This window comes from Lynx rufus, unplaced genomic scaffold (genome assembly GCF_022079265.1).
Source record: "Lynx rufus isolate CCGP_SWC_20201006 ecotype Redwood Valley unplaced genomic scaffold, mLynRuf1.p SCAF_2, whole genome shotgun sequence".
Lineage (NCBI taxonomy): Eukaryota > Metazoa > Chordata > Mammalia > Carnivora > Felidae > Lynx > Lynx rufus.
This window is the reverse complement of record NW_025814834.1, coordinates 200526556-200540352: the sequence shown is the minus strand read 5'-3', so window position 1 is coordinate 200540352 and position 13797 is coordinate 200526556. Positions and strand designations below refer to the sequence as shown.

Below are 13797 nucleotides of genomic sequence, written 5' to 3'. Positions count from 1 at the left end.
TGGGGTTGTATCTGGTTTCCTCAGGCCAGGGTTGGGGCTATGCCTATGGTTGGGTATGATCCCAGCCCCTAAACTTCTAGTCTGTTGGGGGAGGTTCTGTTTCTCCTGGGGCCACCCTTGGGAACTGGATGCTCTATTGACAAATCAGAGAACAAAAATCTCATGACAAACAAACCCTATTTACCTAGGGTCCTTCAGAAAATACTGTGGCTGGCAGCCGCAGTTGGCACAGAGCACCACTCCCTGTCTGGTGGGGAGAAAAGTCTGGTGCTCACACATGCACACATGTGCACAACTCCCCTCTACCCCACCACATATATTCACCTCCTCTGTAGGTCCATGCTTATCCCCGAGTGTGGTCATAGATCTCCGCACGCGAATGTACACCCACACACCCACACCTTCACAGCATGCCGCCTGGGGGACCCACACTTGGGAGACTCATGCTTACCCTCACTCACATACCTCTGCCCCACAGTCTCTCTCTGCCCTCAAATTATTCTTGCTCACGGGCATACTCACACAAATGAGACCAGCATTCTAGAGGTCACCTGGGTCCCCATTCTCATTTTGTAAGTGAGGAAGCCGAGGTTCAGAGGGGGCAAGTCACCTGCCACAGGTCACACAGGGAATTAGACGCTCAGCAGCTATTAGATCCAGGTCTCCTGCCTCCCAGCTGCGTGCTCACAAGTCAGTACCAGGCTGTCACTCTCACAGCCACACACACACACACACACACACACGCACACACACACGCGCGCGCCCGCACACACACACGTCCGCATATGGAGACTCATGCAAACGGAGACGAGGAGGCCCTCATGCTGGGGAGACCCCCTTCCCACACCCTGACTTCCTGCAGAGGTTGTGTTGCCCCTTCCATCGCCCCATCCATAGCCCAGCCGGATGTGGATAAGCCATCCTCCTGCCTTCCCAAATTGTGGCTGACGGTTGCTGAGGCAACCGCCTGCCAGATTGGGGAGATTAGCTGAGGAATGTAGCTGGGCCAGTTTGAGCTGAGGCTGGGGGAACCGGTGGGGGTCCTGGGTTGATTTAGCCCACCCTCTCTGGGAGGCCAGGGCAGAGATGGGTTCCCCCTTGTGGGGTCTGGTTTTCTCCCTACCCCAGCCTGGCTGAGACTGTGTCCCCGAGGCTTGCACTAGGCGTGGGGAGGGGGGAGTGTGGGTGTGTGTGTGTGTGTGTGTGTGTGTGTGTGTGTGTGTGTGTGTTGTGTATCTCTCTGGGTGTGACTAGAGTATGTGCTGTTTGCATCTAGGATGGGGACCTCAGTTCCTGACATCTGACTGTGGCTTGTCCCTCCTGATTTTGTGGTGCCCTCTGGAGAACCCACCCACCCTCCTGGTTTAGAGGATTTGTCACTGTCTCATCTGAAGCCTGCTCAAACACCTATTCTGGCTTCCCAACTCCAACTTCTTGCCCAGACGCCTAAGGCCCTGCCTCCCTGATCTGGCCTCAGTCTTCCTTTTTCCAGCCTCCTTTCCCATCGCTTTGGCCAGTCTGCGCTCCCCTTTATGCTCTGGACTGTGTGTTTACTCCCTGCCCTCCTTCGCTTCAGAGGCCCTTCTACCCACCATCTCTACTGGCCAGGATGACACCCATCTTTCCACGCTCTGCTCAGATGCACCCACCTCCAGAAAATCTTTCCCCTGGATCCCCTTCGTGGCCTTGACCCTCCTCTGCTTTGCTTTATTCCGTCAGCCCCACTCAGACTGGGAGGTCCCTGAAGCCAGGGCAGGATCTTAATTATCCTTATGCCTCTACTAGTGTCAGGCTGAGACCTGCTTTATACTGTCAGTGAGCAAATTTCCTGTGAATGGAACCGAATTAACACATGTGGCCAGCGGAATACCAGGGCCTTATTTTGTCTGGACCTAGTCTCCTTGAATAAGTAAGTGGCTTAAATCCTAGCTTCCGGGACTTAGAATGTGGCCTTAGAATGGCCACCTCATCTCTCTGAGTCTCAGTTTCCATCTGTAAAGCAGGAATAATAATAATAGTACCTCCTTATGAATTCCTATGAAGTTTCATGGGTGTAGGTGGCCATGGCGGAACGTGGCAATCCCCTCACGGTGGTGTTCGTGTGTGTGTGCACGTCTGCGGCCACTGTCTGTGCTGATGGAGTCAAGAGGGATTCCCTGCTACCATTCTTGCTCTGAACCCAAAGTCTGATCTAGTTTTTCTCCCCCCACCCCACCCCAGGCCAGTAGCCTCCAGCCGAAGTTGGATCTTTCTCTAGCAGCAACTGGGACTTAGCTCTGGGGCCCTTGAACCATCCAGACTGGAGGTGATAGATTTTTCCTTAGGACCTGGGAGGCCTGATTGTTCCCACCCCAGGGGGAGCCGGGGAGAATGTGAGGATGTGGCTCTCATTGAGGAGCCTGGACCCAGAGATGTTATCCTCTAAGTGCCATTGTTGGAATTGGCCTGGCCCCAGAGGCACCGCGTGGGGGGGCGGGGGTGGACCTGGACCAGGGACAGTGAGTCATTCTGCCTAAGGGGACACCGTGGAGGGGGAAGGTCAGCTAGGGTGACCTCCCTGCCTGAGGCCAATCGTAGGAGTCATTTGGCAGAGGTCAGGGGACACTCTGGCTGAGGTCGTTCTGTCTGGGGCGGGGGTCACTGATCTGGGTCAGTCTGGGAGTTACTCTGGCTAAGGTTACATGGTCTTGAGGGTCCATCTGACTAGGTTGGTCAGTCTGGGAGTCCTGACAGCTCATGTGGCCTGGCTTGGGATGGACCGGGGATGGGGGGTGGGGGGGCGCCAAGGAGCTGGCACTCCCAGGCTTGCCTCAGGGTCATGGATGAGATATCCTTGGGCAGCTGCCTTATAAAGGAATAGGAAGGGCCTGAGCTCCATCCAGGCTCTAGATCCTGGGCTTCCCTTTCTGGCCATCCCTCTGCCTTAGGGAGGCCTTGGCTAAGAACCTCAGGAGCAGACTGTAGACTCAGCTCAGGCTGAATGAAGTCAGCTCTCCCCTCCTTCAGGAAGCCCTCTTTGACCAACCCTACTGTCCATGGCCTCCCTCTGTGCTGTGCTGTGGGTCATTTTCTCGAGGGAGAGTTGAGGCCTTCTCCGCACAGACTGGGTTAAAACTTACCTCCCACGGGCCACAGGGCATGATGCTGACCAGAGCTTTTCGCACAAAGAGGCAAAGAGCATTTGGAAGGGTCCTGCACTAGCTCTGGAGAGAGGCTTCTGTAATTTCATCCCATCCACTCAGTGCCAGCCTTATGCCCACATCTCATTGTTTTACACCCCGATGGGGTGCAAGAAGAGGAACGGGGGACCCCCAACAAGGGCGAGCCCCCTTTGTGCCCAGCTCTGCCGGGCATGTTTCCAAATGCTACTGCACGTGATCTGTGTGCCAACCTAGAGAAGTCCCCTGCAGCAGGTGAAACAGCAGAGCCCCCGAGAGTGGAGACACTCCTGTGGGGCAGATGCCCGCCGTGCCTGGCACATGGCCCTCATCCCCTAGTTTCTCTTCCTTCCTCTTCTTGAGCCTGGGAAGAACCCGGCTATGCTCCTTCTCATAGTAAAGGAAACGTGGGCTCTGGTATCTGACTGCCGCGGGTTCAAGTCCCGCTTCTGTCTGTTGCTCGTGTAGGCTCAAGTGGCACCCGTGAAGGGCGACCATTTCCTGAGCGCTTGCACGCGCTAGGCGTCGTGGTCAGTGGACTCCCGCATTGCATCCTCAACAACCGCACACGCAGATGCGGAAACTGAGGCTCAGAAAGAAGTGACTTGCCCATGGTCGCACAGCTTGACAAATTACAGAGTCAAGATTCAATCCCACGTCTGTCTAATGGCAAAGCCCACCCACATAACCACCGTGTTGTACGGTGGATGGAGCCCTTCATCCCCCGGGGCCTCGGTCACCTCATCCGTCAGGTGGGGAGAAGTACCAGCGGCTGGTACGTAACCCACACAGGGTCTGGCCTCACCACTTGCCCACGCATTTTCCTGGCTCCCCAATGCCTTGGACGGCCTGTAACGGGGCCGCAAGCACCCAGCTCTGGGAGTGACTGCAGGAACCAGTTTGCTGTTAACTTCTCCAACTGGTGGTGTTCTCACATTTATTCGGTGCCCGGCTCAGGGCTCCGATGAGCTACTAAGATACGTGGACCTCATTACCAGGCAAAGGACTCACATCTGTTTCTATCCCGCCTTCTTCCCTCCTTCCTCTTCTCCTCGTGCAAACTGTAAATATTGGGTCCGAATCATGGGAACTTGCTTCTCTAGTCATGCGCGTGCCCCGTCCACACATGACTGTGACTTCGCGTGTCCCAGGCCTGCAGGCAGAGACCGGAGCGGGGCGACTGGGCAATGACCGAATCCCCTAAACTTACCTGTCAAGCAGGAACAATAGGGGTCCCGGTCTCAGGAGGCGAGGCCTAAAGGAGATGCCACCCTGAGAGCCGTTAGTGTTGCACCGGGCTTGCCTGAGATGATCAGTGGCCATTGTTATTTTTAAGGAGATACCGTCAGGGCTGGCTTAGTGCATTCATGAGCCCGCCAGTCCTGGGACCCACTGTCTGTCCTTTACGTGAAGATGGGGGGGCGGGCAGGGAGTGGGACACTGAGTAGGAGTTAGGAGAGGAGATCTCTGTTCAGACCCCAGCTCTGTTACTACCTGGCTGTGTGGCCTTAAGGAAGGCCTTAGTTTCCTCATCTGTAAAATGGGGATAATTCTAGACCCGACCTCATGAGCTGTGAGGCTCTAATGTTGTAGTGATAATGTTAACTAGTTTTCCCTGAGGAGGATCTTTGGTGGGTGGTTGTGCAGTGTGTGGTCCTGGGAGTGGGCAGTGTGGGGACGTCCCAGTATTGGGTGGTGACAGTGAAAAGAGGGAAAGGGTTGGAGGAGGGAGCAGTGAGGGGAGGCCTAGGAGAGGGAGGGGAGGAGGGTGGGCCTGGGTGGGCAGGGCAGTGAGGGACACCTGGAGGGGAGCCCCAGGAGCCTTCCTGGCCAGCAGTGGTGCCCTAGCCAGGGCTAACCAGGCCCTGCCCTCACAGCCGGCTGCACCTTCGAAGAGGCGAGCGACCCAGCAGTGCCCTGCGAGTACAGCCAGGCCCAGTACGATGACTTCCAGTGGGACCAAGTGCAGATCCACCCTGGTACCCGGGCTCCTGCAGACCTGCCACACGGTGAGCCTACTCTCAACTCCCATTCCCCCTGGTCTCCTTCTAGTTCTAGCCACCCGCTGTGCGACCGTGGGCACATTCCTTAACCTCTCTGGGCCTCGTTTGCTTTTGCATCTGTAAGGACATACGTAGGACCGTGCATGTGGCGCTCTGTGCATGCTGTCCAATTGTGTGTATCGGGTAGTTTTACCTGTAAGATGGGTGCAGGTTCAAGCAATCAAAGACCCTTATAGGTGCTAAGTTAAAACCCACTTCCCATTACTCCCCCTGCAGCTTGGCTCCCATCAGGTTGTCCTAAGTCTTCCACCGCCAGGGAGGCCCTCTCCTCCCTGGGAGCCTCTGAATCCTGGTCTCCCAAGACTTAAAGATGCTGCTGGAGCAGTAACACTGGGGGCTGGATGTTACAAGACCTTCCTTCCTCTGCCCCCTTCTTCCTGGAAGTCCCAGATCCTTCCCAGCTTCTACCTTGCTCTGCCCCATTTCAGGATGAGGCATTTATGGCATCATGGGCACTGGACTGGGGGTCAGGAGACTAATTACATGGATTGTAGTGCTGGCCTCCTACTCTGATGAGGGCCCCTGCTATCCTGGTTCCAGAATCATGAAGACTGGGCTTCAAATCCTGGCCTCATCACTTTACCAGCTGTGTGACTTTGGGCAAGTCACTTAACGTCTCCGAGCTTCCGTCTTCTTAACTGTGAAGTGGAGAGCACAATAATCCATTTCACAGGGTTATTAGATAATGCCTACAAGGTATATAGCATGGGAGTGGCATGTAGGGGTTCAGTGAATGGTTAGTTGCTATTGTTGGAGGTATTTGAGGGGGCCCTCTGCACGGCGTACAGAATTAACTGGGAATTCAGAACAGGATAAGAGAGGTGGAGGCCAGCCTATGAACTTTATTAGTGATAAAGGCTGGGTTAGAAGACATAGCATAGGGTGAGAACAAGATGGGCTTGCTGAGGGAACTCCAGAAGTAGACAGCCTAAGGACCCCCCTCCCCTTCGCCCTGTCATAGTAGCGGACCAGGCCCTTTGCTACTCCACTCACAACATGGCTGCAATTGCACTGGCCCTCGAGAGTTCGGGTAGGTGCAGCAAAGGGTCTCAGTGGTGAGGCCAGGACTTGAAGCCACCAGAGAGGCCTTCTGCAACCTGGCATGGGCGGCCGTTCAGCCCCGTCTCCTCCTGCTCACCTTGCCCCCTGGAGGCCTCCCTGTCTCCCCTTTCTGTGCCTTTGCTCACACAGCACCCTCCCTGGGGCATTCCTCTCTCCTTTGCAGGAACGGCCCTCAGCTCTTGGTTTGACCTCTGTGCTAGTGGGTATCAGAGTCTGACCTGTGTGACTGTGATCTGTCAAGGTGCCCACCACGGCAGGGACCCAGTGCGGGCTCTGCCTCTCTCTCTCACACCCGTAGGGACATGCCCAGTGAGAAAGGGGAGAGAGACGTTTAGCATTTCGCGTGGGCCTTGTGCTGGATCATGAGGCCGCAGTGGTCAGCGAGAGGGCCACCGTCTCTGCCCTCTCAGGGCACACATTCTAGGGAAGGGAGTTGGGGGTGGAGGGAGAAGGAAGGAGGGAGATTCAGAGACAGGGGAAGGAAGAGCCACAGGAACGAAGGGAGGAAATGAAGAAGGAGAGGGATGCAGAGTGGGGAAAAACTAGGGAAGAAGAGAGGAGAGAGAGGGCCAGAGGAGTGGGCCAAGAGGCACTGTTGGGGGCCAGGATGTGCCCCTTTCTGGGTGCGGACGGGGACTTGGGAGTTCTGTTTACTATCCCACCGGGACTGATCCAGGAGCCGCCTTCACAGGCCCCTGGCTTGCAGAGATGAATGAGATCCCCTCCAGTGGAGTCCCTGGGGAGCCCTCCCAGAGCAGGGAGCCTCGTGGTTTGGGATCTGAATGAGCTTGTTTTGGCTGGCAGCCAAGCCCGGGAGGAGGCGGTGCTGGGTGGCTGTGGGCACCCCCGTGGCAGCTGCTGGGGCCTTCTCCCCACAAAAGGGAAGCCATAATCCCCTAGCTGGATCCCGAAGGAGTCCAGTCCCTCCCACCCTGCCAGGCCCCCTCCACCCCCTGCCAGTACACAGCCCAGATCTGGGGAAGGAGATTGCTGCCTTTCTCCAGGTTGGAAGAGATTTGTATCCCAGGCGTTTAGACCCAGGGTGGGGGCTGGAAGGGAAGTTAGAGTCCTTTTATTCAATCTCTGTTCTACACACTCATTCAGCTTGGGTTCAGCCCTATGCTGGAGACGCAGTGGAGCCTCCGAGGCATCACAGGCTGGTGGGGAGACAGACACTTTATTAATGATCCAAGGGCCAGGAGAGAAGCCTATAGAGGGACAGGGAGGGAAGACTTCAGAAAAGGTAGCCTTTGAAGGCCTGTCATGTGCCAGACTCTTGACTCCTAGATGAATGACCTAGTTAGTTAGTCCCTGCCTCCAAGGGCAGCTCAGCACATGGGGAAAGTCGTAGATCAGCATGAGCTTGGACTGTGATCGTAGGTGGTGAGGGACCATAAAGGGTTTGGAGAGAGTCAGTTTTGTGTGTTTTTTGCTCTCTCCTCTGGGAAACAGATGCAGGGAGGTGAAGGGACTCGGCGTAGCGGGTCAGAGCTGGGACCAGAACTCAAAACCCTTGATTCCTAGTGGGTCCAAATGCCTGAACTCCTTTGTTTCTGTCCCCCTCCTTTGCCCACCTGACCTTGGTCCTCCCCAAGCCTCCTCAGCTCCTGCCTCTTCCCTTTCTAGGCTCCTACTTGATGGTCAATGCTTCCCAGCATGCCCCAGGCCAACGGGCCCATGTCATCTTCCAGAGCCTGAGTGAGAATGATACCCACTGTGTGCAGTTCAGCTACTTTCTGTACAGCCGGGATGGGCACAGCCCGGGCACCTTGGGCATCTACGTGCGTGTCAATGGGGGTCCCCTGGGCAGTGCCGTCTGGAATATGACTGGATCGCATGGTCGTCAGTGGCACCAGGCTGAGCTGGCTGTCAGCACCTTCTGGCCCAATGAATATCAGGTAGGCTGGGTTTGGTCTGTGGTCAGCCTGTGCTTAGGGGAGCGGGTAGAGAGGTGTCAGCCCGAGGTCAGAGTAAGCAAGTGACCGAGGTTGGAATTAGTCTGTGTTCAGCATCAGGAGTCAATATGTGGTCAAGGTCAGGGGTCAGTCTGTGGTCAGCATCAGGCTATTCAGTGCTGCTATGGTTTGGGTTCAGCATCAGAGATCATTGTCAACAGAAATGGTCTGTGGCTGGGGTCAAGGGTGAGTTGGAACAGTGCTGACCTGGAAACGCTGTCTGCTGGGAAAAGTTTTCCTGCTTGAAGGTAACTGTTCAGAACTGGGAGAGAACCTCTGGCCTTGACCTTGTTAGCTCTGGCTGCTGACACACCTTCCCACAACTAGCTGGCTTGGTAGGGAAGGCCGTTGTGAGTTGGGCTGACCTCTGCTGGTTGAGGAGCATGGGACCGGAGCAGAGCTAAAAGGGGTCTCTTGTGGGCACCTCCCCAGGTAGGGCTGGAGGGATATGACAGGGAACCTCCCGCCTCCCCCAGGTGCTGTTTGAGGCCCTCATCTCCCCAGACCGCAGGGGCTACATGGGCCTAGATGACATCCTGCTTCTCAGCTACCCCTGCGGTGAGTCCCAGCCCACTGGGGTGCAGGGTGAGGGCTGCGGGTGGCCACGGCTCCTGACTGTGGGGGGCATCGGCCCAGCTCACACTGTGGCTCTATTCCCGCAGCGAAGGCCCCGCACTTCTCCCGACTGGGCGATGTGGAGGTCAACGCTGGCCAGAACGCCTCCTTCCAGTGCATGGCAGCGGGCAGAGCAGCAGAGGCAGAGCGCTTTCTCCTGCAGGTGAGGGGGTACAGGGATCTTAGCCAGGGTGGGGGGAAACTTCTTCTGGGACCTGGGTCCCTTGCGGGGTGTGGAGTCGTTCCTTCCTTTTCCGGCACCCATACTCATGCATCCCTGCTCTCACCTAGGCTCTGCTCTGCCCTCTTGGGTCCTCTTATACCCCCAGGATAGAGGGTGACTCCAGGATCCCCCAACAACTCTCCATCGGAGGTAGAGACCGTGTTCCCTTAATCAGCTTCTCATTCCGCGCCTTCCTGTGATGGAGCTGATTCCAGGAACCCCATAAGTCCCCTGTGTACTAGGGACGGCTAAATGGGGCCAGGACATGTACTACTCCCCTCGCCCGGGTCAGAGCGAGATTGGGACCCTCCCTCCCCAGCGCTCCTGACATTGTCGACCTTACCCCTGCGCAGCGGCAGAGCGGGGCGCTGGTGCCCGCGGCCAGCGTGCGGCACATCAGCCACCGGCGCTTCCTGGCGACCTTCCTGCTGGCCTCCGTGAGCCGCTCGGAGCAGGACCTGTATCGTTGCGTGTCCCAGGCCCCGCGCGGCGCGGGCGTCTCGAACTTCGCAGAGCTCATCGTCAAGGGTCAGCGCGTGTGGGCGCTCTCCCGGGGTGGGGTTGGGGGTGGGACCTGCACCATCTGAAGGGCGGGGCCAGGCGAGGGGGCGGGGTCTGGTCTAGGGGCGTGGCCTGTAGAAAGGTGGGGCCGTCGGGGGAAGACTGGGAGTCGGGTCTGTCGAGGGGGGCAGTTTCTCTCCAGGGAGGAGGTCCGCTCCGGGGGACGGGGTGTGACTGAGAAGCAGGCAGGCGGGGAGACCCAGGCCAGACGTGAGCCACGCAGGCGGGGTCGGGCTGTGGGGATCCGGGGTTGATCTGACGGGCGTGCGGTCAGCCCCTGAACGCTAGTCTTTGGGGATTCAGAGGGGACTGAGGGACAGGGTGTAGGCTTAAGGATGAGGGCGGGGACAGCCTTTGGAGCGGACACCCCTTAAGGCCTGGGGATTTAGTGGGCACGAGCGAGGAAGTCTAGTCGAGGGTCTGGGCGTTTGATCAGGGCCCCTGGGAAGACAGGGAGGGTCACTGGGGACTTGGGTGTGCTGGGATCCCGAGTTGAGGGCAGGGTCTCACAGCGCATCGTTCGGCTCCACCTCTTCCTCACGTCCTCGCAGAGCCCCCCACCCCCATCGCGCCGCCGCAGCTGCTGCGCGCGGGTCCCACCTACCTCATCATCCAGCTCAACACCAACTCCATCATTGGCGACGGGCCGATCGTGCGCAAGGAGATTGAGTACCGCATGTCCCGCGGCCCATGGGCGGAGGTGCACGCCGTCAGCCTGCAGACCTACAAGCTGTGGCACCTTGACCCCGACACGGAGTACGAGATCAGTGTGCTGCTCACGCGCCCAGGTGATGGCGGCACCGGCCGCCCTGGGCCACCCCTCATCAGCCGCACCAAGTGCGCAGGTGGGTGCCTCCTGGCCCAACTCCCTCCTCCGAACACCCGGGTATGGGCTCAGGGCTACCGTGGGAGGGACCAAGGGGATACATTCTGAGAGGTAATATGGCCAGCACCTGTGCTTCTAAAACTTTCTAAAAGGTTATTTCCCCCTAGTCCTTGTTTTGGTAAAGATAATAATGATAGCTAAGAGTTTGTGCCTGACACTATGCGTGTGTCTATGAACACACACACACACACACACACACACACACACACAGCCAGACACACACGCGCACACTGATTTAAAACTTACACACTGATCTAGGTACTCTTGTCATACCCATTCTACAGATGAGGTGTCTGAAGTACAGAGATGTTAAGTGACTGGCTAGTGAGTGGCAGAGCTGGCATTGGGATCCCTGACTGGCTGGCTCCAGAATTTGTGTTCTTAATTCCACATCATACCATCTAGATAAACAACTGAAAAAAAAAAAAGTGTGTTATTAAATTTCAGCTAGAGTCTCTTGTGGGGGCATCTGAACCTGAGGTCTGCTCTTTCTCCTTAAAAAGGGTATAAGCAGCTGTTAGGAGCTGTGGCACTCATGCACCGGAGGACATTGTTTAATCTGAAGAGAAATTGAGAATAGAACAGGACAAATTGCAGTATATTTTAATTGGAAGTTTTATTGAGATAATTGTAGGTTCATACGCAGCCGTAAGAAAAACTGCCAGCGTACCTGGCTGGCTCAGTCGGTACATGATCTCCAGGTTGTGAGTTTGAGCCACATATCGGGTATAGAGATTACTTAAAAAAAAAAAAAAAAAAGAAGAAAAGAAAAGCTACAGAGATTCCCGATGCACTTTACCCTGTTTCCTGAAAAGGTAACATTTTGCAGACCTGTAGGATAATATCACAGTCAGGGTATTGACATTTATGTAATCCACAGATCTTACTCAGACTTGCCCAGTTTCCCTTGTCCCTGTTTGTGTGTGTGCATGTATTTAGTGCTATACAATTTATCACATGTACAGGCTTGTGTGCTTATCACCACAGTCAAGATGTTGGATGGTTCAGTCAGTTTGTATGGCCCTTTTTATCTATACTCACCTGCCTCCCTTCCTCCAACCCCAGCCCCCGGAAAACACTAATCTGTCATCATTTCTAAAATTTTGCCATTTCAGGAGCACCTGGATGGCTCAGTGGGTTAAGTGTCCAACTCTTGATTTCAGCTCAGGTCATGATCTCATGACTTGTGGGATCGAGTAGCTCGTCCAGTGCTGTGCGGTGTGGGGCCTGCTTGGGATTCTCTCTCCCTCTCTTTCTGTCCCTCCCATGCTGGCATTCTCTGTCTCTCAAAATAAACTGAAAAAAAAATTTGCCATTTCAAAAATGTTACATAAATCATGAAATCATATAGCATATAACCTTTTGAAATTGACTTTTAAAAATTTGGGAACAGGTTTATTGAGATTTAATTCACATCTCATAAATTCACTCATTAGAGTGCACAGTCCAGTGGTTTATAGTATATTCAGAGGGGTGCATCCATCACCACAGTAAGTTTTCGAGCACTTTCATCACCCCAAAAGGAAACCTTGTACTCTTTTTTTCTGTTTATTTTGAAAGAGAGAGAGAGAGAGCGTGCGCGCGCGCGCGAGAGAGAGAGGGAGAGAGAGAATCCCAAGCAGGCTCCACAGTCAGTGCAGTGAGTTCATGACCTGAGCTGAAATCAAGAGTCGGACATTTAACAGACCGAGGCACTCGGGCACCCCAGAAACCTTGCACTCTTTAGTAGTCTATCCCTCCCCACATTTCCTTCTATCATCTCCAGCCCTAGGCACCCATTAAAACTGCTTTCTGTCTCTGTAGATTTGCCTCTTGGTGGACATTTCATATAAATGGGATCATACAATATGTAGTCTTTGTGACTTAGCATAATGTTTTCAAGGTTTATCCAGGTGGTAGCACATATTTACTTTATCCTTTTTTATTGCCAAACAATATTGCATTGTATGCAGCTGTCATTTTTACATTCCCGTCAGCAGTGTGTGAAGTTTCCAGTTTCTCTACGTTCCCACCAACCCTGGTTATTATCTGTCTTTTGATAATTACCCTCATAGTGGGTGTGAAATGGTATCTCAGTGGGGTTTTGATTGGAGTTTCACTGATGGTTAATGATATTGAGCAATTTTTCACGTGCTCATTGGACATTTGTATGTTTTCTCTGTAGAAATGTCCGTTCAGATTTTTTACACATTTTTAAGTTGGGTTGTCTTTTTAAAAAAAAAATGTTTTTAATGTTTATTTTTGAGAGAGAGAAAGAGACAGAGTGCGAGCTGAGGAGAGGCAGAGAGAGAGAGAGAGGGAGCATAGAATCCGAAGCAGGCTCCAGGCTCTGAGCTGTCACCACAGAGCCTGATGCAGGGCTCAAACCCACAGACTGTGAGATCATGACCTGAGCTGTAATTGGGTGCTTAACTGACTGAGCCACCCAGGCACTCAAAGTTATTTGTCTTTGTATTACTGACTTGTAAGAATTCTTTATGTATTCTGGGTCCTGGACCCTTACAAATATTTTCTTTGATTCTATGGGTTGTTTTATAATTTTCTTAATGGTATCCTTTGGAGCACAACAGTTTTTCATTTTGGGGGAGTCCAGTTTATCTGTTTTTTCTTTTGTTGTTTGTGCATTTGATATCATATTAAGAAACCATTGCCTAGGGGCGCCTGGGTGGCGCAGTCAGTTAAGCGTCCGACTTCAGCCAGGTCACGATCTCGCGGTCCGTGAGTTTGAGCCCCGCGTCAGGCTCTGGGCTGATGGCTCAGAGCCTGGAGCCTGTTCCCGATTCTGTGTCTCCCTCTCTCTCTGCCCCTCCCCCGTTCATGCTCTGTCTCTCTCTGTCCCAAAAATAAATAAACGTTGAAAAAAAAAATTAAAAAAAAAAAAAAGAAACCATTGCCTAATCCAAAGTCACAAAGATTTACCCCTATTTTTTCTAAGACTCTTATAGTTTGAATTCTTGCATTTAGGTCCATGATCCATTTTGAGTTTGTTTTTGCACATGGTGTGAGGTAGGGGACCAGCTTCATTCTTCTGCTTGTGGATGTCTGGTTGTCCCAGCACCATTTGTTGGAAAGAGTATTCTTTTCACATTGACTTGTCTTGGCAGTAAGAGTGGCTTATTTGGGGCGCCTGGGTGGCTCAGTCGGTTAAGCATCTGACTTCGGCTCAGGTCACGATCTCACGGTTTGTGAGTTCGAGCCCTGCATCGGGCTCTGTACTGAGCGCTCGGAGCCTGGAGCCTGCTTTGGATTCTGTGTCTCCTTCTCTCTCTGCCCT

The 13797-nt window shown here is 54.1% G+C and overlaps 1 protein-coding gene across 5 annotated transcripts in view; it reads left to right on the top strand.

The window, feature by feature from the left end:
* The window catches only part of PTPRU (protein tyrosine phosphatase receptor type U), a 79878-nt gene that overhangs the window by 10058 nt on the left and 56023 nt on the right, over nt 1-13797 (top strand). For all 5 annotated transcript variants that reach the window (XM_047084095.1, XM_047084092.1, XM_047084094.1 and 2 more), the window contains exons 2-7: nt 5036-5167; nt 7910-8181; nt 8715-8796; nt 8901-9016; nt 9430-9604; nt 10189-10482. In XM_047084095.1, coding sequence (XP_046940051.1) covers nt 5036-5167; nt 7910-8181; nt 8715-8796; nt 8901-9016; nt 9430-9604; nt 10189-10482 — 1071 coding nt within the window. The remainder of the gene's footprint in view (nt 1-5035; nt 5168-7909; nt 8182-8714; nt 8797-8900; nt 9017-9429; nt 9605-10188; nt 10483-13797) is intronic.